The sequence below is a fragment of the Grammomys surdaster genome, unplaced genomic scaffold (assembly GCF_004785775.1).
Source record: "Grammomys surdaster isolate TR1022 unplaced genomic scaffold, NIH_TR_1.0 126612, whole genome shotgun sequence".
Lineage (NCBI taxonomy): Eukaryota > Metazoa > Chordata > Mammalia > Rodentia > Muridae > Grammomys > Grammomys surdaster.
The window spans coordinates 2,101,579-2,125,568 of NW_021621401.1; the positions used below are offsets into that span (position 1 = coordinate 2,101,579).

General features: G+C 53.4%; 6 protein-coding genes across 6 annotated transcripts; 3 read left to right on the plus strand and 3 right to left on the minus strand.

Moving 5' to 3' along the window:
• Positions 1 to 409: 409 nt before the first annotated feature.
• On the plus strand, positions 410 to 1,084 carry Cldn9 (claudin 9). The gene has a single exon (XM_028760999.1). The coding sequence runs from the start codon at positions 425 to 427 to the stop codon at positions 1,076 to 1,078; it is 654 nt and encodes a 217-aa protein (XP_028616832.1). The 5' UTR covers positions 410 to 424; the 3' UTR covers positions 1,079 to 1,084.
• Positions 1,085 to 1,794: 710 nt separating this feature from the next.
• Cldn6 (claudin 6) lies at positions 1,795 to 4,919 on the minus strand. The gene is made up of 3 exons (XM_028760970.1): positions 4,877 to 4,919; positions 4,457 to 4,518; positions 1,795 to 3,192 (listed from the first exon to the last, which is right to left on the minus strand). The coding sequence occupies exon 3, from the start codon at positions 3,174 to 3,176 to the stop codon at positions 2,517 to 2,519; it is 660 nt and encodes a 219-aa protein (XP_028616803.1). The 5' UTR covers positions 3,177 to 3,192; positions 4,457 to 4,518; positions 4,877 to 4,919; the 3' UTR covers positions 1,795 to 2,516.
• A 1,448-nt stretch (positions 4,920 to 6,367) lies between these two features.
• On the plus strand, positions 6,368 to 8,358 carry Tnfrsf12a (TNF receptor superfamily member 12A). The gene is made up of 4 exons (XM_028760915.1): positions 6,368 to 6,488; positions 7,193 to 7,297; positions 7,531 to 7,665; positions 7,756 to 8,358. The coding sequence occupies exons 1-4, from the start codon at positions 6,395 to 6,397 to the stop codon at positions 7,809 to 7,811; spliced, it is 390 nt and encodes a 129-aa protein (XP_028616748.1). The 5' UTR covers positions 6,368 to 6,394; the 3' UTR covers positions 7,812 to 8,358.
• Positions 8,359 to 8,583: 225 nt separating this feature from the next.
• Positions 8,584 to 10,352, minus strand: Hcfc1r1 (host cell factor C1 regulator 1). Its single transcript, XM_028760917.1, has 3 exons — positions 9,904 to 10,352; positions 9,144 to 9,272; positions 8,584 to 8,934 (listed from the first exon to the last, which is right to left on the minus strand). Exons 1-3 carry the CDS (start codon positions 9,987 to 9,989, stop codon positions 8,799 to 8,801), a joined length of 351 nt encoding a protein of 116 aa, XP_028616750.1. The 5' UTR covers positions 9,990 to 10,352; the 3' UTR covers positions 8,584 to 8,798.
• Positions 10,101 to 14,822, plus strand: Thoc6 (THO complex 6). Its single transcript, XM_028760914.1, has 13 exons — positions 10,101 to 10,455; positions 12,530 to 12,645; positions 12,769 to 12,833; positions 12,922 to 13,025; positions 13,115 to 13,152; positions 13,236 to 13,284; positions 13,375 to 13,446; positions 13,529 to 13,631; positions 13,876 to 13,925; positions 13,999 to 14,061; positions 14,144 to 14,254; positions 14,339 to 14,473; positions 14,553 to 14,822. The coding sequence occupies exons 1-13, from the start codon at positions 10,417 to 10,419 to the stop codon at positions 14,631 to 14,633; spliced, it is 1,026 nt and encodes a 341-aa protein (XP_028616747.1). The 5' UTR covers positions 10,101 to 10,416; the 3' UTR covers positions 14,634 to 14,822.
• A 34-nt stretch (positions 14,823 to 14,856) lies between these two features.
• On the minus strand, positions 14,857 to 23,221 carry Bicdl2 (BICD family like cargo adaptor 2). The gene is made up of 10 exons (XM_028760913.1): positions 23,154 to 23,221; positions 21,624 to 21,918; positions 17,847 to 18,062; positions 17,596 to 17,712; positions 17,365 to 17,511; positions 16,472 to 16,669; positions 16,212 to 16,361; positions 15,729 to 15,859; positions 15,415 to 15,535; positions 14,857 to 15,326 (listed from the first exon to the last, which is right to left on the minus strand). Exons 2-10 carry the CDS (start codon positions 21,903 to 21,905, stop codon positions 15,168 to 15,170), a joined length of 1,521 nt encoding a protein of 506 aa, XP_028616746.1. The 5' UTR covers positions 21,906 to 21,918; positions 23,154 to 23,221; the 3' UTR covers positions 14,857 to 15,167.
• Positions 23,222 to 23,990: the final 769 nt, after the last annotated feature.

Genomic DNA, 23,990 nt, shown 5'->3' on the forward strand with positions numbered 1-23,990 from the left:
CTCCTCCCCTGCCTAGGCCTTAAAACCCCGCCTGCAGCCAGCGCCCTCAGACGCCCCAAGTGGCACCTCACAGTTCCCTGTTTTGAGACAAGCTGTATACCAGCTGAGGGAAGACTTCAACCAAGAAAGTACGTGAGCAGACAGCAGAGAAAAACGCGGCTGTTCCTAGTCGATGGCAGATCTGGAGGGGCTGTAATGGGCAAAGGCTTCTAGGAAGACACGAGCAATACAGCCCAGCAGGACCTAAGGACTTCTTCGTATTCAGTGAGTATCAGATGTGTCAGAGGCCCGCAGATGTGACGCGTGTCCAGGCCTGAGATCAACAGATCCCCCTCCTGAGCAGTGAGACCCACCCGAACTCCAAAACGGTGCTCCCAACCCTGTTGAGTGATTCAGACTTAGAGCTGAGAAGACCAGAGGAGCAATGGCTTCCACTGGCCTTGAACTCCTTGGCATGACCCTGGCTGTGCTAGGCTGGCTAGGAACCCTGGTGTCCTGTGCCCTGCCACTGTGGAAGGTGACCGCCTTCATCGGCAACAGCATCGTTGTGGCCCAAGTGGTATGGGAGGGGCTGTGGATGTCCTGTGTGGTCCAGAGCACTGGCCAGATGCAGTGCAAGGTGTACGACTCACTGCTGGCGCTGCCCCAGGACCTGCAGGCTGCCAGAGCCCTCTGTGTCGTGGCCCTCCTGCTGGCTTTGCTGGGCCTGCTGGTGGCTATCACGGGTGCCCAGTGCACCACATGTGTAGAAGATGAAGGTGCCAAGGCGCGTATTGTACTCACCGCAGGAGTCCTCCTCCTCCTCTCGGGCATCCTGGTGCTCATCCCTGTCTGCTGGACCGCCCACGCCATCATCCAGGATTTTTATAACCCACTGGTTGCTGAAGCCCTCAAGAGAGAGCTGGGGGCTTCCCTGTACCTGGGCTGGGCCGCTGCTGCACTGCTCATGCTAGGAGGAGGGCTTCTCTGCTGTACGTGTCCCCCGACCCACTTCGAGCGTCCGCGCGGCCCCAGGCTGGGCTACTCCATCCCTTCCCGTTCAGGTGCTTCGGGACTGGATAAGAGGGACTATGTGTGAGGCTGAGGCTTCTTCCAGAAGCTCCCACCTGCTGTCTTATACCTGGCACTGGGCTACATCCTTACATCTCATCAAATTCATGCGTCTGGGAACCTCACTTCTTTTTTTTTTTTTTTTTTTTTTTTGGTTTTTCGAGACAGGGTTTCTCTGTATAGCCCGGGCTGTCCTGGAACTCACTCTGTAGACCAGGCTGGCCTCGAACTCAGAAATCCGCCTGCCTCTGCCTCCCGAGTGCTGGGATTAAAGGCGTGCGCCACCACCGCCCGGCTTGGAACCTCACTTCTTTAATTGGCCAGGATTTGGCTCTAGGGAGATCTCGGCTGGTCTGGCTTGAGCTAACCCTCTGCAGTGGTTGCAACCTTGAGAAAGCTCCAGATCCTGGATTCCCTGCCCATTGCTGCCTCCTGGACTGACTTACTCTGGAACCTGGACCTCAGCCTCCTTGCCTTCAAAATAAGATGTGGACTGTGACCTAACAGGCCTTCAGCTGGTCAAGTCTAGCGCAAGCACTACCTGAATCCAAGTTGCTCAGCTGCCTACCCAACCTGGGAATAAAAGCACATTGTAACTGAGCTTCCTCTGGTCTGTGAAAGAAGGGTGTGTGCATTGTGGGGGAAGGGAGTCTCCAACCAGTGGGCAGCTTGCTTAGACCATTAACTACCACCTAACTTTAGCAAGGCTTGTACTGAACACCAAGAGACATCAGAGACACATTATAAGAAAAAAACCCATGTTTTATTTAGTAAAACATTGTGTGGGCAGGGAAATGTAAGGGTTGGAGGTATGGAGGAGGGTCTACAGCACAGCTGGGACCTTATGTGGGAGGAGTACACAGTAACCTTGGTGATGAGATTCAGGGGCCAAAGGTTGAAAGGCTCAGGGTAGAAAATTCTTTGGTAACTTATCACTTGCTCTTCCAGGACTGGGAAGAAAAGTCTGCCCAGGAGAGGGTGTGTCTATCTTGAGTTGACTCCTGCCACAGCAGGAACTCTTGGGACATGTCATTTTGAGACTCACAAAGGCCAGATTCATAGGCAGCCTTAAAACACTTTGCACAGAAGATCCTAGAATGAAGAAAGACTCAGGGACTCAAGTGTCACATCCTTCCCGTCGAAGTAGCTAAAAGTGAGAAATGCCAGTGGCAGAGAGATAGGTGGGGTGTGGACTCAGGCTGAGGCAGGAAAACTGGAGTTGGAGGTCAGTCAGAGCTCCATAAGGAGAGCCTGTCTCGAAAACAGGTGGAACCAACCCTAGGGGCAGGCTACCACATAGCTCACTGGTGGAGTGCTTGCCCAACAAATGCGTGGGGCTCCAGGTTCAATACCCAGTATTGCAAAAGAAAAACAAGAAACAAGACAACCCCCAAACTACTCAGCATCATTTCTTGATGGCTCAGCTCAAGTCCCCTGGCTAGCAGAACCTCACTTCCCAGTGAGCATCAGACGTAATTCTTGGTAGGGTATTCGGAGGGTCCTCGAGAATGTGGGACAGATGTAGAATAGCGGGCCATGTAGTGGCCAGGTCCCCGGGGCCCTCCAGAAGAGCAGGCACAACACAACAGCCCTCCACCTAACAGCAAAAGGCCTGAGGCTGCCCAGCCCAGGTAGAGGGAGGCCCCCAGCTCCCGCTTCTGAGCGTCAGCCACCAAGGGGTTGTAGAAATCCTGGATGATGGCATGGGCAGTCCAGCAGACAGGAATGAGAGTCAGGACCCCGGAGATGACAAAGATGATGCCAGAGACGAGCACCAGACGAGACTTGGAGTTTCTGTCTTCCACACAGGTAGTGCACTTGGCTCCGGCCAGGTACACAAGCAGACCAAACAGGACAATGAGGAGGGTGACAACACAGAGGGCTCTGGCAGCCTGCAGGTCCTGGGGCAGTGCCAGCAGTGAGTCGTACACCTTGCACTGCATCTGGCCAGTGCTCTGGACCACACAGGACATCCACAGCCCCTCCCATACCATCTGGGCCACAACGATGCTGTTGCCGATGAAGGCGGTCACCTTCCACAGTGGCAGGGCACAGGACACCAGGGCGTTGACCCAGCCAAGCAGGGTCAGGACGATCCCCAAGATTTGCAAACCAGTAGAGGCCATGATGAGGTTAAGGGGGCTGTATAGTGTGGAGAAGATAAAAGGAGAATCGTGTTAGAGAGGCAGGTTTGGTCGTCTCACCAGCTGGGATACTGGCACCAAGCACCTTGACAGTTGGCTACTGTGTCCTGCAGTGTGGATTTGTACGCTCCCTGGGTCAACCAAGAGCAAAATAAGCATTTAACTCTTCCCTAGACTGTGAAAGGTGGAGAATGGAATCCTGCTGGTTTTCATGCAGGGGACAGGAAATAGGACATACCTGAAGCACAGGCCAGCTCATAGAGACAGCTGCATTCTAGTTTTTAGGTTTTTTTGTTTTGTTTTGTTGTTTTAATCTTAGCTGAGACAGGGTCTTATGTAACTCAGGCTGGCTGGCCTTAAATTCCCTGCATAGAGAAAGCTGGCCTTGAACTCCTGATCGTCTGTGTCCACCTCGCTGAATGCTGGGACTGCAGGTGTTTACACCAGGTGTAAACACCTCGCCTGGTTAATGCCGTGGTGGGGACTGAAGGCTTTGTTCATGCCAGGCAAGAGTTCTAGGAGCTGAGCCACGTCCTCAGGTACATTTTATCAAAACAAAGACAGTAAAATGTCAGGAGTGTACTTTCAGGATGATTCTGCTCTCACCACAAGTTTCAGGCCCAACCTTATTACTTTAGCACTCAGATGAGACCTCATGCTTTCTCCCACCACCCAAGCAAGGTCCAAATGAAACCCCTAGCTCTGTTTCAGGTGGAGCTAATTCCTTGAAACCCCACCCTCCCTATGTTTCACAGTCATCTCCTCCCAATCCCTAGTAGTTGCTGGAAGGAAGCCCTTCCAGGCCAGGCCAGGCCCAGCCCACCCTGTAGGGCAAGAGAGATAAGGAAAAACAAGCCCTTTTACCATAAAGCAGATTTTTCTAGGCTACCAGCTCATTCTTGGTCCACCTCCACCTTCTAAGGGTCAAGGTGCACGCCTCTAGTAGGCTGGGAGCATTCTTTCGAATTTTAGACCAAAGACCATGCTACCTTTCTTCTCTCCACACAGCTTTAAGGAGCTAAAGTTCAAGACCCCAGTGCCTTCTGTGGCAGGCTGCACCTGTGCCCTTCATTTCGCACTTCACGCTGTGAATACAAAGGGAATCAGTTCCGCTTGGCGCCCTGCGGTGGCTCTCCATTGCTCTGGGTTCTTAAGGTCCACCTTACCCCTAAGAATGACATAGGCCCCTTTCGACTCCTCTCACTTGCAGGCTCACGCTGGAGCCCATTCTCTCCCTCTCATCTCCGTCCCTCTCTACTTACCGAGCTCAGTCAGCTTTGTCTGCGGGTGTCCTGTCCGGTTCGGCCACCCCTAATATCCAAGCCTAGGAGTGCGAGACCAGGAGGGGCTTAATGGCGGCGACCGCAGCTGGGTCCGCGCCTGCAGGTGAGGGGGAAGGGAGTCCCGCCCTAAAGTGGCCAAGCAGGTGGAGGAGGGGCGTCCCAGGTTTCGGTGCCTTTGTCCCAGGGGAGGGGGAGGGGCGTTTAACTTTTCTGGGGCCGCGGGGGCCCGATCGCCTCGCGGGGCTCGATGCAACCCTCGCCTGCCTAGGGACATGCCTCCCCAGGTGGCCGCCACCTGGATCAAAGCTCCAGCACTCTACTCAAGCCCGCACTCACTCTGCCACATCCCCTGCCTGCGGATTTTCATACCCGCAATTTACACACTTACCCCAGGCTCACCTGCTAAAGCGACAGCTAAGGTTCCCAGGTCGAAAGTAGGAATGAGGGCGGAGGCAAGGGGTCTTAAAGTCTCAATGACGTCACTGGACCACCTCTCTCTGGGAGGAGCAGAGACCCCTGCCGCGATAGCCACCCGAGTGTCTTTCCCAACGTTCTCTTAGTTGCTGGCCACTCCGAGGGCGGCACCTGCTGAGTTCAGCAACCTGGTCTGTGACTTGAGAATTTACTCAACTTTTCCCAGTCCCAGTTTTTCACTTTGCGAATGAAGACAGGTCTGTATGTTACCTAAAAATACATTACTTTTTTTTTTTTTTTTTTTTTTTTGTGGGGGTAGGACGGGGAGGGGACCTGTCACACTGCATACCTATGGTCAGAGTTTGTTCTCTTCTTCCACTTTGTGGGCCTCAGGGATCGAACTCAGATTGCCAGGCTTGGCAGCAGGCAATCTTACCCACTGAGTCATCTCGTGTTCTTACATTGTTTTTGTTGTATCCCCGAGGCCCTTAAGAAAGCAAGATATATGGCCAGGAGTGCTGACACATGTCTTTAATCCCAGGGCTGGGAAGGCAGAGACAGACGGATCTCTGTGAGTTCGAGGGCATCCTGGTCTACAGCGTGAGTTCCAGGACAGCCAGGGCTGCACAGAGAAACCTTGTCACAACCAGCCAAAAAAAAAAAAAAAAAAAAAAAAGGTAGCACGTGGATCTGGAAAGATGGCTCATGGATTATGAGTCTTTCTGCTTTTGCGCCCAGTTTATAACCACCTGAAATTCCATTTCTAGGAGATTCGTTGCCCTCCTCTGGACTCCAGAGACACTCATACATATGTGGCACACACACACAAATAAAAGCTATCTTTCAAAAAAGAAAGAAGTAGCATTTATACATATGCTTGCTTGCGGTACTGATACTGGAGAACGCCAAAATCAAAACCAGCCTAAGCTATACAGCTAAAAAACCAAACCAAAGAAAATCCTGGTGTGGTGACGTCTGCCTGCAATCCTACCACTTGAGAGGCTGAGACAGAATGTTTTGAATTCGAGGCTACCCTGGGATAGAGTGTGAGATCTTGTCTCAAGAAAAAAAAATCCGAAGAAAGTAAGCAAACTTATAAAGGATGTGTGGATATAATTCAATGCTCGCCTGGTATGTTCGAATCTCTGGTCTCCACTCCAGAATTGCAAAGTAATAGACAAACAAATCTAATTTATTTGGACTCAAAAAGAAGAAAAACCCAAATATGTAGTTATGTCTTATAACTGATTTCCTCCGCTCCACATGGTGGGGACTCAAGTTCTCAGAGGGCGGAACAGGGTAGACACTTGGAGGGACTGTGTTGAATGAATGGTTTAAGTTAACTGGGTTTAACTTCACTTAGCAAACCAGAGTGGCTGCTGGGGCGGGCCGAGGCAAGGAAGGACTCCGCCCCGGAAGGCGGGGGCGGAGGCGGAGCCGCAGCCCTGAGTCTTGGCTCGCCGGTGGTGGGAGCAGAACGCTCTTGCCTCTGGACCGGCAATCATGGCTCCGGGTTGGCCTCGGCCTCTGCCGCAGATCCTCGTGTTGGGAATCGGGTTGGTGTTGATGCGAGCCGCGGCCGGGGAGCAAGCACCAGGTATGCATGGCTCAGAGGACAGTAAACCTCGGACTTGGGGGTGGCCAGAAACGGGATTTGGGTGCCTGGAGAACGGGGTAAAACCGGGGAACCGGGAAGACACGAGGATCTGCGATCCGTGCTCTTCAGGCAGCGAGTTCCAAGTGAGGAAGGTCTCACTCCAAGTTTTATCTGCAATCCGAGCTTCAGTTTCGGTACCTGTCCAATTGAGATGTGGGGGGTCTTTTGTCCCAAAAGCGAGAGCCAGAATAGAGAGAGAAAGTAAACTTGAGGGCAGGAGGTATGTTTGGGAAGGGGGCACGCCCTCACACTGGTCTGTAATGGGGTCTGTCCAGTCCTGGTATCTAAGAATCGCGAAGGGGCAATGGGGACTTTGCCCTCTATACCATGTGGGGGTGCCCCTTCCATCCGGTGACTTCAATGCCCAGTTATGCGGGAGGAGGGACTGGGGTCGGGCCCTGTGCCCAGGAGTGAGTCACACTGTGGCGCGGGGGGGGGGGGAATTGACCCCCCCCCAAGTCCCGCGGTACCCGACCCCCTCCCGCACTGCCTCGTCTGGGTCAGGCGGTGCGGTCACCTGTGAGGAATGCGGGGGTGTGGGGGGGCAATGGTGACTCACGTTATTCGAGCCGACTGACCCTGACCTCAGCCCCCAGAATAGCCGCACCCAGCCGCCAGCTTCTGACCTGCAGCCCCCTCCCCAGGCACCGCCCCATGCTCTAGCGGCAGCTCCTGGAGCGCGGACCTCGACAAGTGCATGGATTGCGCTTCTTGTCCAGCACGACCTCACAGCGACTTCTGCCTGGGATGTGAGTGGTGGGGGGGGGGGCGGGGCCGGTGGCAAGCGGATCCTAGACCTGAGTAGATGGTTACTGGGGCAGAGAGGAGGGTTGTAGACTTAAGATATAGGAAATCAAGGAAGACTGACTGAGGAAGGGTAATTCAATCAGGGTATGGAGGGGGGCGTAAGCTTGAGACCCCCTCGAGGGCAGACTGGACTGCCGTCCCAAGGGCAGGCTCTGATTTGAACCCCGATCACTAGGCGCTGCAGCACCTCCTGCCCCCTTCAGGCTGCTGTGGCCCGTTCTGGGAGGTGCTCTCAGTCTGGCCCTGGTTTTGGCACTGGTTTCTGGTTTCCTGGTCTGGAGACGATGCCGCCGGAGAGAAAAGTTTACTAGTAAGTGAGCTCTCCACCCTCGCTCCTCCCACCTCCCTCCACTTCCCTAATTGTCCCCTAATCACGACAACCCCACTTCTTATCTTCCAGCCCCCATAGAGGAGACTGGTGGAGAGGGCTGCCCAGGTGTGGCACTGATCCAGTGAGGAGCACCCACGCTGGTGCCCACTCATCGTCCATTCATTCATTCTGGAGCCAGCCTGGCCTTCCAGACACAAGCCGAGCCAGACTCTTCCAACCACAAGGGGGTGGGGCGAGGTGGTGATTCACCTCCAAGGACTGGGCTTAGGGTTCAGGGAGCCTTCCAAGGTGTCTAATTGCCCTGTCTCTGGTTCCGGGGCAGAGAGGGGGCCTCAAGCTGGGTCACAAAGCGACTCATATTAAGGATCTGCGGCATTTGCACGAGGGAATCTCTTGTTCCCCACAAGTCCTGGCAGCCTGGCTGACTTGAGGGGCAGACACGACACTGGGTTCCACCCACTCGGATGGACTATAACGCCACTACCCTGAGTTTTAGCCCTGGGAGTGGGTCAGATTGAGGGACCTGTTCTTAACACTACGGGGGCTGGCCCTCTGGGAGGGCTGGCCCCAATCCACAAACACAACCCATCCCCCAAGGGGAGTGATATTTATTTTGAGAATAAAGTTTGGAGGGGAGGGAGACTTATTAATAAAAGAATCTTTAACTTTAAATGGTTTGGAGTATGGCCTGATCCCCAGCTTGATCCCCAGAACTGGAGGGAGGGAGTCAGTCAGCCACTGCGGGGGCGGGGGGGTGAGGCTCTGACTCACACATTCTCAATGCCTGGAGCCTAGCCTGCCAGGACCTGGCTTGCCCTCACCGTTTTCCAGGGAAGATTTTGAGGAGAAAACCCCAGCATCCAGTACTCCACCCTCCCCAAAGGCTGCTGCGAAATCTTCAACTGCTCACAGATCTTTATTCACTAATGGGGTGACACTTTTCCTTTCCCAGGCTGCCTCTCACTGAGGCTCCACCAAGCTCAGTGTCCTCCTGTGAGGGGGAGGGTCATGGTGGCCAGGCACCTGGTTTGGAGAAGGACTTCATCCCTTTCTGGGAGTTGCTGGTCTTTGTTGTCAGGAAGAAGGTGGGAAGGGACACAGGCCATCAACATTCAGAGCTCCATGATATCCCCAGCTGGGGAAGCAGGGTAGTAGGGACTGGGGGTATCCCCCAGCCTCAGCAGCCTGAGGGCCTCAGGAATCATGCTCCCAGGATAACGCCAGAGAAGCAGCTCTGGGCAAGGGCTCCTGAAAGAAGAAAAAAGATTGAAAGAACAGGGCAGAAGGCTGGCCTGGCAGAGTCACCTCCTACCAGGTCCAGGTTCCTTGGAGCCAAAGATGGAAAACAGCACAGAAGTTGGCTAGAAGCTAAAAATAGCACGATGAGGCAGAGAGTGAGGAGGGGCTCTGAGGACCGGATGTGATCCTCTAGCAGGCCCTCAAAGGGAAGTGCCTACCTGAGTGGTGGCAGGGCTTCGGGAAAAGTCACAGGGGGACTGCAGTAGGGGTGGTCATTATGTAGGCTGAGTCGGGAGAAATGGGTGGCCATGTTCTCCTCAGACAGGAATTGCTTGTGCAAAGGTTCTCTGAGGAAAGACCAGAGAAGAATAGAAGCAGGGATGTTGAGAGTGGAGGCAAACAGATAAAGACCATCTTGGGAGTCCCATCTGCCCCTACACTTAGAAGTTCCTTCTCAGCCGGGCGGTGGTGGCGCACGCCTTGAATCCCAGCACTTGGGAGGCAGAGGCAGGCGGATTTCTGAGTTCCAGGCCAGCCTGGTCTACAGAGTGAGTTCCAGGACAGCCAGGACTATACAGAGAAACCATGTCTCGAAAAACCAAAAAAAAAAAAGAAGTTTCTTCTCTAGGGCTCTCCATGTTCATCGGCACAGCTCCTCAGAGAGGGGAGCTGGGAAACAGCTCCAGGTTAAGTCCACCCTCTGCCCCTTCCCAAAGATCTGTTCACCTGAGTCTGCAGGGTAAACTAGGATTCCAGAATCAGCCTTGTCTTGTGTGGCCTAAGCCACCTTCCCACCAGGCTACCTCGGAAATCTTGACCTTGGCTTCCCAGCTGTACCACAAGCTCAAGCACCACGGTTTCCTGCACCACCTCGCCACTTTTAGGATTTCCCCCCCCCCCCACTACTGACCAGCCCTATCCCCCAGCCAAAACTCCTGCCCTCCGCTAGTCTGGCCCACTCAGAGACCGCTTACGCACCTGGCGTCCAGGCCGCGAGTCACCCCAGTGGTGGCCCGTGGGTCCCGACCTGGGGGACCTCGCTCCAGGGGCTGTTGCAGGATCATTACGACTCGGGGGTCCTGCAGATAGAGGGGTGGGATTCACGCAGCAGAGGCGGAGCCTTTGAGGGCGTGGTACAGCGCGAGAGGCGGGGCCACTGGCGTGCGCACTGGAGACGTTCTACGCAGGCGCGGAAGAAGCCGTACGAGGTTAGAAGGCGGGACAGGTCGGCGTGGTGGGGGAGGGGATCCGGCGTGGCTGGGCAGCTCTGGGCGCTGCTTAGCTGTGTCAGGGTGCTTCGTGGAGCTCTCCTAGATTTGTGTGGTTCGAGACAGCACGGATCTGCCGCCTTAGTTGTTGGGCGACAGGCAGTGCCAAGTTTGGGGCGCAACGAGAAGAGCCACCCCCAGGCACGTCCGGAGTCGAGAGGTTGTGTCGCGCGTTGAGAGAGTGTGTTTCACGTAGAGCCCTCTGGGACTTGTAGTTCTCAAGATGGAGCATGCCGCACCGCTCGCGGTGCCTCTGGGTCAGGTGAGTCTAGTGTGTGCACAGTGCCTTCTGGGGTTTGTAGTCTTGCTCTGACGTCTGACCCTGGAGTGTTCCAGGATACCCAGTGTTCATAAGTGGCTTGTGGGACTACATACCCTGAGCCCCCGAAACTTTGGGATCTAATAGTGACTGGAGGATTAGATGTCGGTACATTTTACTGTGCGGGATAATAGAGCCACTTAAAAAATTTAGCGCCGTTGGATATAGTGCCACACTTAAAATCCTAGCACTGGGAATGGAGGGGGAGAGTTAGAAACCAGCCTGCTACATAGTGAATTCCACGTCATCTAGTAATATATAGTTAGACCCTGACTCAAAAAAAAATGTTCATCATAATTTTATATGAGGCGGCCCTCCCCCTTTAAACCCAGGGTCTTGGGCATCATAAAAGCGTGCCCTGTCATTTAGTTACACTTCAGCCCACTGCTTACTGTTGTAAGAAAGTCTCATAACCGTTGAACTTTAATGACCTGGAACTTGTATTCCTCCTGCCTTTTCCTGCCACTGAGTGTCCCAGGCTGTTGGGTGTGGTGGAAAGCCCGATATGTACAATGTGGTGCTCATACACTGGGCTTTGGGTAAGAGTAGGTTTCAGGGGTGGGCGAGAGAGTGGAGGATCTGAGCTGGGTGCCAGCACTCAAGTTCCAAAGCTTGTAATTGCCTGTTAACTCCAGCTACAGGGGATCTAATCCTCTGGCTCCTGTGGACACCCATGCTCAGGATATGCACCCGTACAAAGTATATACTTTGCTCACACACTTATACAAAATATACTTAATTAAAAGCAGTAACATAAATCTTAAAAAAAAAAAGAAGAAGAAGAAAAGAGCATGGTCTACCAACTGAGCAGTGACTCTTATCCCCAAGAACCACTTCACACACACACACACACACACACACACACACACACACACACACATCTTAAACAAAAACAAAAACCAAAGCCTGATACCTTAAAGCCTTTAATCCCAGCACTTGCAAGGCAGAAGCAAGAAGATCTCTTTGGGGCCAGCCTGATCTACATAGTGAGTTCTGGGCCAGAGAGGATTTCTTGAGAGACTCTTTTCTGAGAGAGAGGGGGGTGGGGAGAAGGTAGAGAATGCATTTCAGAGGGAGGTGGCATTCTCCTGGAACTGGAGGTGTTGTGCTCTGCCATGTGTGCAGTGTGAGGGTGGGTCCTCTGTAAGACTGGTGCACACTTACCTGCTAAACCATCTTCCAGACCTCTCCCCCCCGCATCCCTGTTTTATAAAGATTGATTTATTATTTCTAGCCACTTAGGGTTTTTTTTTGGTTTTTTTTTTTTTTTGTTTTGTTTTTTGGTTTATCGAGACAGGGTCTCTCTGTGTAGCCCTGCCTGTCCTGGAACTCACTCTGTAGACCAGGCTGGCCTCGAACTCAGAAATCCGCCTGCCTCTGCCTCTCAAGTGCTGGGATTAAAGGCGTGCGCCACCACTGCCCGGCTTTTGTTTGTTTGTTTGTTTGTTTGTTTGCCACTTAGTTTTTTGAGGTGGGGTCTGAGATACTTCAGGCTGGCCTGAGGTTTGTCCTTCTGAGTGCTGGGAGCACAGAGTACAGTGTGTGCTCGCTCTGTGCAATGCACTGTGCTAAGAGAGCACTTGACTAGCTCAGTTACATCCTTAGTGTATATTTGAGGCTATCACATGTAGCCCAGGCTGCCTTTGAATTCTCTGTATTGCTGAGGATAACCTTGAATGACCACTGATTTTCCTGCCTCCAACTATCAAGTGCTGGGATTACATCCTGTGCTGCCCCTCTGACTGCGATGCTGTCATGATTTATTAGTTTACCTAATCATGACAGAATTTCCTGTGAGTGCCATCTGTCTGCTCAGCCAGTGGGAGAGGCTTGGTCTTTCTCTAAGTTTTAGGCATGACTCCTCAGTTCACTCTCTTCCCGGAGCCATTCCTGCGTGGGCCGATGCCTGTGTTCCTGGCTGTGGTGGGCTGAGAAGCCTGGGCAGGGCAGGCAAGCGGGGGTCTGTGGGAGGAGGCCCCAGACTTCTCAGACTCTCCTGACCCACCCTTTTCCACAGGCTGAGGTATTTCAGGCCCTGCAGCGACTGCACATGACCATCTTTTCCCAGAGTGTCTCGCCCTGCGGGAAGTTTCTGGCAGCTGGCAACAACTACGGGCAGATTGCCATCTTCAGGTACCCTCTCCTCCGGTTCCCACCACACACCAGCCCTAGCTCCCTCTACACACCAGCCCTAGCTGCCTCCTTGGGCTGATTAGTGCTCCCTGCTTCTGACTTGGCTTCCTACCTCTCTTTCAGTTTGTCTGCTGCCTTAAGTTCAGAGGCCAAAGAAGAAAGCAAAAAACCCATGGTGATTTTCCACGGTGGGTGTAGCTGTTGAGTCTAGTTCAGGTGACCTCAGGAAAGAGAAGGGCATACAGGGGCTCATTAGAGTTTTCTGTGTCTCTTTAGCCCATGACGGGCCTGTCTACAGCATGGTCTCCACAGATCGACATCTGCTCAGTGCTGGAGACGGAGAGGTTAAGGGCTGGCTTTGGGCAGAAATCCTCAAGAAGGTAAAATATCTAGAGCCTGGGGAAGAACTGGGCTTTCCCACCTCAGGAGGTGTGGGGATCAGTGTTTCCTCCTGTGTTTCTCTCTGAAGGGCTGTAAGGAACTGTGGTGTCGCCAGCCTCCATACAGGTGAGCCAGGATCATGGTGGTGGAGGCAGGGGAGGTCATGGACACTACTTTTGTGATTTTGACTTTTTTCTTCCTCTACCTAGGACCAGCCTGGAAGTACCTGAAATCAATGCCCTGCTGCTTGTCCCCAAGGTCTGAGCATTCTAGGCCAAATGTTGATTTTTTACCCCTTCCTACCCTGATGGACATGGACTTCCAGCTCTCTCCTATCTCCCTCTATAGGAGAATTCACTCATTCTGGCTGGGGGAGATTGTCAGCTGCACACCATGGATCTGGAAACTGGGACCTTCACAGTGAGTAGGGGTCTGCAGCCAGAACTAGTCTGGTCCTGTAGTATGCTTCCTGGATCTCCTGAGCCTTCTCTCTTCCTTGCAGCGGGCCCTCCGGGGCCACACAGACTACATCCATTGCCTGGCACTGAGGGAACGCAGCCCTGAGGTATTGTCCGGTGGTGAGGATGGAGCTGTCCGGCTTTGGGGTAAGGAAAAGTCCAATTAGAAGGTAAGAAAGTAAGCCAGGCCTAGTGGGTCAAGCCTTTAATCCCAGCACTTGGGAGGCAGAGGCAGGCAGATCTCAATGAGCCTGAGGCAGGCTGGTGTACATAGTGAGTTCCAGGACAGCCTGAGCTATGTAGACCTTGTCTAGAAAAATAAAAAACAAAAAATGAGGAAGTGGTGGTGGTAGGTCTGATCAGGAGCCCTGCTGGTTTTACTTCCCCACAGATCTCCGTATAGCCAAAGAGGTCCAGACCATCGAAGTCTACAAGCATGAGGTGAGGAGAGACTGTACCTGCGTCCCCTTCTTCATCCATTCTCAGATGCCCTCACGTCTTTTCTGCTTTGCAGGAGTGCTCAAGGCCCCACAATGGGCGCTGGATTGGATGCCTGGCGACTGACTCAGACTGGATGGTGAGCTGGGCAGAGTGTGGGATGGAGCGGCCACTGCAAGTCCGTGGCGCACAGTGACCGGAGCCTGCCCCTTTCTGCGCAGGTCTGTGGAGGGGGCCCAGCCCTCACCCTCTGGCACCTCAGGTCTTCCACACCCACTACCATCTTTCCCATTCGAGCACCACAGAAGCATGTCACCTTCTACCAGGACCTGGTGAGAACCTCTGTCTTGATTCTGCCCCACTGTCCAGTGCCCCCATCCAGACCTGACCCTTGCATCTCCTCTCTGTCTCTACAGATCCTGTCTGCCGGCCAGGGCTGTTGTGTCAATCATTGGCAACTGAGCGGGGAGCTTAAGGCCCAGGTGCCTGGCTCCTCCCCAGGGCTGCTCAGCCTGAGCCTCAACCAGCAGCCGGCAGCCCCAGAGTGCAAGGTGGGTCTTGGAATGGACTGAGATCTCATGGGGCCTGTGGGATGGGCAAGGCAGCCATGTATGTCTTCTTTGCTTCCAGGTCCTGACTGCATCAGGCAACAGCTGTCGAGTTGATGTCTTTACCAATCTGGGCTACCGAGCCTTCTCCTTGTCCTTCTGACATCATGGTCCTCCATTTCAGGAGCTAGAGTGATGTTTGTGTTTTGGTGTGGGGGGTCTTATACTTTAGCTCAGGCTGGCCTGGAACTCTGTGGCTTAGCTTGGTCTCACACTCCTGACTGAGATTTAGATCTGTGAACCATTACATTCAGTTTTTGTTTTCTTGTCAAAATAAAATTTTAGGCTTTTCTTGGTTGCATTTTCTTCCCAAAAATGGAGACCAATTAAGTATAGCGATTTATGTATTGCTCTGAGTTATCCTTACACATAAATACCCATCCCTATCCCTCTGGCACAGATGGGGCAGGGCCTGGCGCTTAGAAAAGATAGATTCAAAAAATAAACAGCTCTGCCCCCGCCACCCACCTAGGGCTCCTGCCCCAAAGCTGGCCCCTGCTCCCAAAGTGCCTCTGTCCACCTCTTGGGGCATGGAAGACAATGACCTCCCTTGGAAGTCGCTTTGGGCTCCATGGTTCCATTGGCTGTTAGGAAATTGAGCTTCAGAGTAAGAAAAGGTAGCCCTGGCCTCCAACCCTCAGGTCCTTCGGAAGAGGTTGCTCAGAAAGCCTCCACTCTGCCCGGATCCCAGGCGCAGTGAAAAGCGGGTCTTTGTGCGACTTGCGGCTGCAGCCTCACTAAGCTCTCTCTGGCGCTGGGAGCGCAGCTGCTGTCCAATCACTACTTGCATGTCGTCCTGCAGGTAGGAGCCAAAACAGGGTAGGTATGGGGGTGGGGTCAGGTCAGGATGCCTGTCTACCAGTCCCCAGCGCCCGCTCTCTCACCTGCCAAGCCTCGAGCTCCTGCGTCAGCGCCACCTTCTGGCGGATGGCACGCAGCAGCTCGCGAGACAAAGAGTCTCGCTCTAGGGAGACGCGACTGAGCTCTAGTGACAGCTTCAGGGCCCTACGAATCAAAGGGGTAGAGAACATGGTCCGGCGGGTGCTGGGGCCTCCTGGACCTTGGTGAAAGAGGGGCTGAAGCTTCTGAGTCGAGATGAAAGCTATCCTTTTGTTAGGGTGGTGGAAATCAGGGACCCAGAAGGACCAGACTACAAGTCCCGCCGAGGCAGAGGGGGAGAATAGAATGCGGGGCTCACTTGTTCACTGCTTCGTCCCGGTCAGAGAGTGCACAGCTCAGGGCTTCCTCTGGATTGTCCTGCGCCCTTAGCTCCTTCTGTCGTTGCAGTTCATCCCTCAGTGTCTGTAGCTCTGTGCGGTGCAGCTTGATCTACAGGCCAGGAAGAAGGCAGACTGGTACAAAAGCCTTGAAGGACAACCTACCCTCTCGCAACCTGTGCCTGCTCCATAAACACTGCAGGCAACTCAGCCTGTGTTCAAACGCGGAGTGAATCCTTTGAATCAGGCTGGTGGGGGTGGCGGAGTAAAGGAGAGGTAGGGTAAGCCTTCAACAGGACGGATGCAGGTAGAAGTTTAGGGAGGATAGTAGAGCACCAGAAGGCTTCCTGGAGGTACAGACCAGCTCAGGAAGACTACAGGTTCATCGAGGAGGGAGCTTCACAGTGGAGATGGGAAAGAATTGGACACCTGGGGGCTTTGTGTGCAGTACCATCCTCTCCCACCTCATCCTGCAGCCTGGCCACTTCTGCCTCCTTCTCCTCCAGTATCTCCACTGGGCTCAGGGATGCTCGCTTCTTGGGTGGCTCCAAGATCTCTTCCTGGATTGATGGCTGGGGACTGGATGCCTCTTGAGTCTCGGGGGAAAATATGGTCTGTATGTCAAAGGAATTGGTCAGTGATGTGTGTTACTCCTGGGAAAAGGAGTAGGGCCTGCATCTTTCATAAAGTATTCGAATGTGGGTCTGATAGGCTGCAAGCTCACCTGAGAATCTCCACATTCATTGACTTGCTGGTCTTGGTCCTGATCACTGTCAAGGCTATGGGCGAGCTCGGTCTGCAGGGAGGCGCCCGATATCTCCGCGTCGTGGAGTCGCGACTCCTCCTCCAGCTCCGACACCCGCCGCTGCAGTCTCCTCAGCGTGCTCAGCGCCTCTCCGGCCTCAAAGCGGGCGCGTTCCAGCTGCAGGTCATACAGAACATTCCAGCAGTCAGCAGGAAGCCGGCACTCCGCGGTGGGCCTACAGGGGGCGCCCGAGGGTAGTGCAAGGGTCTGCACCCCGGCGGACCAGGCCTGTTCTCTCTCTTGAATCAAAATTACCCAGAACACACACCTCCCTTTTGCAGGCACCAATTTCCTCAGCTATAAAGCAGGGCGTGCCTGGCATCATTCTCTGCCCCAGGCCTGGCCCCATCAGGTCATCTCATGGAGTGGGTCCCCTCCACTGTGCAGTCTTCCTTCTAATTCACTAATTGCTTTGATCTAGCATTTATTGATTCTTCTGAGTCCTACAGCCTCACCACAGGTCTTTGAGGTGTATGATACCACCCCATTTCACAAATGGGGAAACTGAGGCAGGGTGTGGCTAAGAAGCCAAACCATTTGAGCTCAGACTGTCCTCCCTTTCCACTCCTTTCCACCATGCCCTCAGCCGCAGACTGACTGTCCAGGCCAGGTATTTCTGTCCTGAGTTCTGGCTTTGGCCCCCTTCCTGGCCTGCCAGACTGATGTACCCTAAAAGTGCCTGTCCGTCACTTCAACGCACTTTCTTGGCTCCCACTTGCCCTCAGGGTCCCACTTGCTCTTGGCCACATCTTCCAGAAAGTCCCGAGAACCTTGCCCAGCTGTCTGGCCCCTCCCCGAGTCCCTTTGATCACCTCCAGCTGGTCCTCTTTTCGCTCTCTACGAAGCAGCAACAACTCCTCATGAGTGGTCTGTAGCCTGCCCTGCCCTTTGTCCACTTCATCGCGAAGGCCTCGGATCTGGGCCTCCAGGTCCTGCCGGCGGTCTTGCAGCATCTGGTTCTGGAGCCAGATGTCAGAGATGAGGCAGAGGTTGGGGCACGGGGCTGCCTGGGCCAGTCTCAGGGAGCTCCAGTTGCTACTCACCTCTGCCTGCAGACTCTCCAGCCTCGCTCTCAGCTCTGCCCCTGCCAGGGCCTGAGTCTGACATTGCCCCCGAAGGGTGTCCAGCTCCCGCTGAAGTTCCTGCTCGGTCCTGGAGGCCTGGGGAAGCGACTGACAATGGAGCCATCCGAACAGTCTAGAGTCGTCACCAACCCAGCCTGTCCACTGACCTGCCCCCCAACTGAGGACCTGTGTGGCAGCCCCCATCTCTCCAGTGCCCATGACCGTCCCACCTGGGCCAGCTGCTGGCTGAGCCTGAGGTTTTGTTCGCTGAGTTCACCAAGGGCCCTTGCCCGCTCTCGACCACTGTCCCGCTGCTCTGACCGCTGTTCCCCAAGCTGGGCCCGCAGGGTTTCCACATCTCCCTCCAGTTCCACAGCTCTGGCCTCCCACTCAGCACCCCGGGCTGCCAGTCCTCGACGGAGCTCATGATTCTCCTGCTGCAACCTCTGTGAAGGGGAAAAACGAAGCCACCTAAGATTGGAGCAGACTCGGAGAAAGAGATGGAGGGAGAGACACCCACACCCAGGTCATCTGTGAAAGAGGCCAGTCTGTTTAAGGCAGACAAGAAAGAAAGAAAAAGTCAGTGAGAGACAGAAAGAGTTAAATGAAACCCAGAGAGCGCTAGGAAGAAGACTCCAGGCCAAATAGGTGGGCTGGCACGGGCAGTGTTGGGAGCCTTGGCCTTGATACCTGCTCACCTCCTGCTGCCGCCTGGGCTTCTGGACCCGAAGTCGTAAGCGACGTTTTTGGCGCCTGAGTCTGGTAGAATTTAAGCCCCGGCCCATAGCCTCTCACACGTCGAAGTCTTCTGGTACTTCTGTGGGCCAGCTTGGCCTAGTCCCTCTTCCCATCTCCCTCTAATTAATCCTGGGCTGTCCCACTCGGAGCCCCACCCCTCGATCTGCCCTCCCCCAAACCTGTTGGACCAGGGGGAAGTAGGGGGTGGGTGTGAGACAAACTCTTGACATACTAAGGAGCCCAGCATGGGAAGATAGACAAGTCTGGGAGGCTCACTGTCTCTTAAGGCCTTAAAGCAGGAAGGGATGGGCCAAGTGACTGACCACAGTTGCTACAATTACGAGCAGGTGTTCCTGCTAGGTGCTTTGCTGGCTCTCTATCTGCATTACTTCATTTCAGCCACTAGAGGGAGAACATCAGCGTCCTCAAACAAGAAAACGTCAGAAGCAGGAAGCGTGGGAACACAAACTGGGTAGCCAAGCTCTTATTTAATCCTGCTAAGGCAATAAAAGACTGCTTGGCGCTTGGTTCTGCTACGGCTATATGGTTTTGACAAGTCCTTTTAATATCTTCAAGTCCTTTGTCCTTCAACCCCTACAGACACATATCATCCCTACTCAATAACCTATTCAATATTTCCTGCGTTTAGCCGGGCGGTGGTGGCGCGCGCCTTTAATCCCAGCACTTGGGAGGCAGAGGCAGAGGCAGGTGGATTTCTGAGTTCGAGGCCAGCCTGGTCTACAGAGTGAGTTCCAGGACAGCCAGGACTACACAGAGAAACCCTGTCTCGAAAAACAAAACAAAACAAACAAAAAAATATTTCCTGCGTTCCTTCTAGGATCTGGCTATTAAGAACAGAAGCAAATGGACACATGTCTGAATCAGGCAAATTCAGAGAGAGAGAGAGAGAGAGAGAGAGAGAGAGAGAGAGAGAGAGAGAGAGAGAGAGAGAGAGGAAGGAGGAGGAGGAGGAGGAGGAGGAGGAGGAATAGCTATGGAAGACTCAGGAAAGTGAAGAGAAGGGCAAAGCAGAACTTAAGGAGGGGCTGGTGTTTGCATTGGCCCCTGCAGAGCAAGGGAGGCCAACCAGAAAGAGGGTGACAAGTGGAACAGCCAGTGCAAACCAGGAGCAAAGGCACTCATCTGTAATCTCAACAACTGGGACACTAAAGATTGGAGGATGATGAATTTAAGGCCAGTCTTGAGCTGCATAGCAAACCTGACTCAAAACTGGAGCAGGCAAGCATATGTAAAAGCCCTAAAGAACAGGCTTGTGTCACTGGAGGAACTGAAAAAGACCTTTGTCAAAAGAGGGATGGTGTCACTGACACTGGAGGCCACGAGTTCCCTGGACTTTTAGACCACAGTGAGGAATTTCAGTTCTGCAATGACATCTGTGGCTCAGGAACTAAGTCATAAGCAATATGATTGCCTTTTCTTTTCTTCTTTTTCTTTTTTTTTTAATTAAAAAAAATTTTTGAGACAAGTTTTTCTGTGCATCCCTGGGTGTCCTGGAACTTGCTTTGTAGACCTGGCTGGTCTTGGATTCAGAGACTCACCTACTTCTGCCTCCCATGTGCTGGAATTAAAGGCATCTGCCACCATGCCCAGCTTGATTACACGTTAATGTTCATTGGCTACCAGAGTCACAGAGTCCAGGAAAGCTGTGACCAGGGTGAGGATGCTGCGGAGCCTGAGGCAGAGCCTTGGGTACCGCCACCAGTGTTGAAGCTACAGAGAGTGAAATACAGGACGGTGAATTCAGAGCCAGGTGTGGAAGAGTCACCGAGCCTTACGGGTGTGCACAGAGAGCTGCAAACCGTTTATGTGCACATGGTGGTTGGTGGCCTGGTGGGGATGGTGCAGGGTACTTGGCTCCCAAGGTCAGCTTAGAGCAGGGATCCGGGGTCTACAATGTGGGTACATGAAGGTGTTTACAAATGCAGATATGAACCCCAGGGTGAGACTAGGACTGAGAACAGACCAGGCAGAGGGAAGACCTGACCCTACAACCCAGAATTAGACAAGAACAAAGGGAGAGGTACGTGGGAGCACTTAGCTGCACGAAGGCTGGCAGTGGCTCCCAGTGGCAGGGTTTGCTGTCAATGAGCAAGCCCTTAGATTAGAGAGGACCAATAGTGTACCCAGGGTCACAGAGCCAGACAGGGATCTGAACAGAGATCTTGTTTATCCTTAAATTATTTATCTGTCATTGAGATGGGGGTCTCACTATGTAGTCCTGGCTGGTCTGGAGCTTATGGAGGTCAGTTTGGCTTCACACGCTTGCCTGTCCCTCCATCCTGGGATTAAGGTGTGTTCTGATACATCCAGCCTGAGATATTCCTTTATTATGTATTGCTGTGCTGGGGACTGAACCCAAGGCCTTGCATGTGTTACAAAAATGCCTTGCTACTGAGCTATACTACAGTTTAGAGTTCTTGCTGCCTGGCTTTCTTTCTTTTTTCAAGTCTCATGTAGCCCAAGATGAACTCAAACGCATATGTAGCCAAGTAGGGCCTTGAACCACACTGAACGTTCCTGCTTCCGATTTCCAAGGGCTGGATCCAGGAGTCCCAGATTTGTGTTTGCTTGGCAAGAATTCTACCATCATACCAAGTACACCCCATCCCCAGCCTACTCCTCTTTCTTTAGATTTTATTTTTTAAATTAATATGTATGTGCGAGTCCTCTTTGTATGTGTGTTTTCTCTCTCTCTCTCTCTCTTTCTTCCTTCCTTTTCTTTTTAAAGATTTATTTATTTTATGTTATGTGAGTACACTGTTGCTGTCTTCAGACACACCAGAAGATGGCATCAGATCCCATTACAGATGGTTGTGGGCCATCATGTCGTTGCTTGGAATTGAACTCAGGATCTCTGGAAGAGCTATCAGTGCTCTTAACCACTGAGCCATCTCTCCAGCCCTCTTCCTTTCTTTCTTTATGAGACAGGGTTTTACTATGTTGTCCAGACTGGCCTTGAACCCACAGAGATCTTCCTGCCTCTGCCTCCCATGCTTGCCTCGCAAGTGTTGGGATGTGCTACCGTGTCTGGCTCTTTTTCTCTGGGGACAGGTCTTCTTATGTAGCCTTTCTCAGCCTCTAGAGTGCTGGGACTACAGGCTCCCATATACACTTTGCATGGCTACCCTGCCCAGATCTGTTTGAGAGGCATTACTCTGCTTACGTGTCCTCTCTCCTCTCCTTGCTTGGCTCTGGTTCCTGTCCATCCCAGCCCTGCCCACCCCTCATCTGTCCCGAGGCCAGCTCACTTCTTCATGCTCCAGGTGCTGAGCGTTCAGTGTTTCCAGCTGCCTCCGAAGCTCCTCATTGCGCTCCAGAAGCATCTTGCCGAGTTCAGCGGCCAGCAACAGGTCCTTTTCTTTTTGTTGCAGCTGCAGGGCCAGGTCCTCTGGTTCTTCTGGCCCTGGACCGCCTCCCAAGAAGGAATCTCGTCGCTCCAGCACAAAGGGAAAGAATCCTTCATCGCCACTTGGAGAAGCGCCCCCTGAGAGCAGTCCGGAAGGGAAGCTTGGCCCACCAGGGGAGTCCATGGTGCCTACACATCTGTGAAGACAGGTTGTTGCTGAACATGGCTATTCTGCAGCAGGACCCGGCTCGCTCCCTAATGGCAAACACCTAAGCCTCTCAATTTTGCAGCCTGGGCCAGCAAGGGTTAATGATCCGTGTTGGCCACCCAACTCCGTTAATGACCTCAGGGTAGACTGAGGCTAGACGCAGAATGAAACCAACCGTCTTGCCCTTCACCTCCTGCCTCCTGCCTATACACATTCTCTGCCTTAGGGAAGATTTGTCCCTGCACTGTGCTGCCACAAGCAACCCAGTGACAGAGACCCTCCACCCCTCTTCCCAGTCCCTCACCACCTGGGCCCTAATCCTAGAATCGCAGGCTCAGGAAGACTGAGTCTTAGGGATGAAACCAACTCCCTATCCGGAGAGTGCCGGCTCTCGCCAGTGGGAACAGCTGTGTCTTGACCCTTTAGCCACAGGGCTCCAGCTCCTTCCCCTTCCAGAAACTCGGATCTCTAGCTCTTTGCCGTCCCATATCCTGGTCTACTTTCTCAGGGACCTAGTGCGTTAGACTTGATTTAGCCTTACTTGTCAGCCTTGGTGGCCAACGCGTCCCTCTCCTGGATTCCAAGTAGAATCTCCGGAATCCTTATTTTATCGAGACTCAGGTATTCCTGCCTCTACACCTCCTGATTTACAAGCCCTTAACCGCAGACCCCCAATTTCCCTAGGCCCTGGCGCTGACCCAGCGCAGGGCGAGGTAACAGGTTGTGCGAGCCAGCGCGCCACAGCCTCCACTTCGGGTTTCTGTTTACTTCCCGGCCCGCCCCTGGGGATGGGAGCCCTGTGCTTTACGAGGGCCGCCCAGGGAGAGGGGTTCAGGGGCTCAGGAGGAAAGGCCTGACACTCCGGTTTCCCCATGCCAACCCCTGGAGAGTCCCCGAGGGTCCCCGCCCCCTATTCACCCCGGAGCCCACGCCCACCTGTTCCCCTTCCCTTGACAGGTGCCAAGTACAGCTGGGCCGGAAAATCCCAGGTGCTACACACGTCCCAGTCCAATTGTCCTAGGGCTAGACCCGGTGGGTCCCCGGACCCCTGCATTGGAATGCCTAGCCACCGCTCTCTTTGCTGCAGGTGTCCGGCTTCCTGGAGTTCCTTCCAGAGTCCCTAGAGACTGTTCCCGATTTCCTTCATCCTACCATTCCGACCGGTCCTCCCCAACCAGGCCCCAAACCTGGGTGTCCCGCCCTCAGCACCCCCTAGGCTCTCACCTGTCGCCACCGGGCTCCCTCCGAGGTTCCCCGATCCCCGAAGTCCTCTTCCGGAGGCGGCGCCAGGTGCAGGCTTGCACAGGTGAGGGGGCGGTGCCGCGGGAGGGGCTGGGGACGCCCCCTGGTGGTGGGAATAAGGATTCCGTGGTAAGCCCTCCACTTAGAAAGCCCTTTTATAGAAACTTTTTTTTTTTTCATTTGTGACATTCTAAGGAAGCAGCAGCTACTGACACTCCATTTTATAGAAGGGCAAGCTGAGATTCAGTGAAACCACCGGCTTTGTTTGGGATACAAATTTGTTATTGTCTTAGTTACTTTTCTGTTGTCATGACAAAGCATATGACCAAGGCAATTTATAAAAGAAAGCATTTATTTTGGAGTTTGGGGGCTCGGCTCCAGAGGGTTAGAGACCGTGATCATGCCAGAAGCATGGTGGCAGACAGGCAGGCTTGGTACTGGAGCAGTAGCTGAGAGCTTATGTCTGATACATGGGCAGGAAGGGGGCGCAAGAACGAGAGCGAGGACCTGGCATGGGCTTTTGAAATTTCCAAGCTTGGCTCTAGCAAGCACATGTCTTCCAAAAAAGTTTGACTTCCTAATCCTTCCCAAACAGTTCAACTAACTGGGGACAAAGCATTCAAACATGTGAGCCTACAGGGGCATTCTCATTCGAAACACCACTGTTACGAACAGTGAAAGTGTGAGGTGCCACAGTGAAAGTGTGAGGTGCCATCTTTGGGGTGTGTGTTTATGTGACACGGTCTCATGTATCACAAGATGGTCTCAAACTCACTAAAGAACAGAAGGCCTTGGGCTTCCGATGTTCCTGGCTCCACC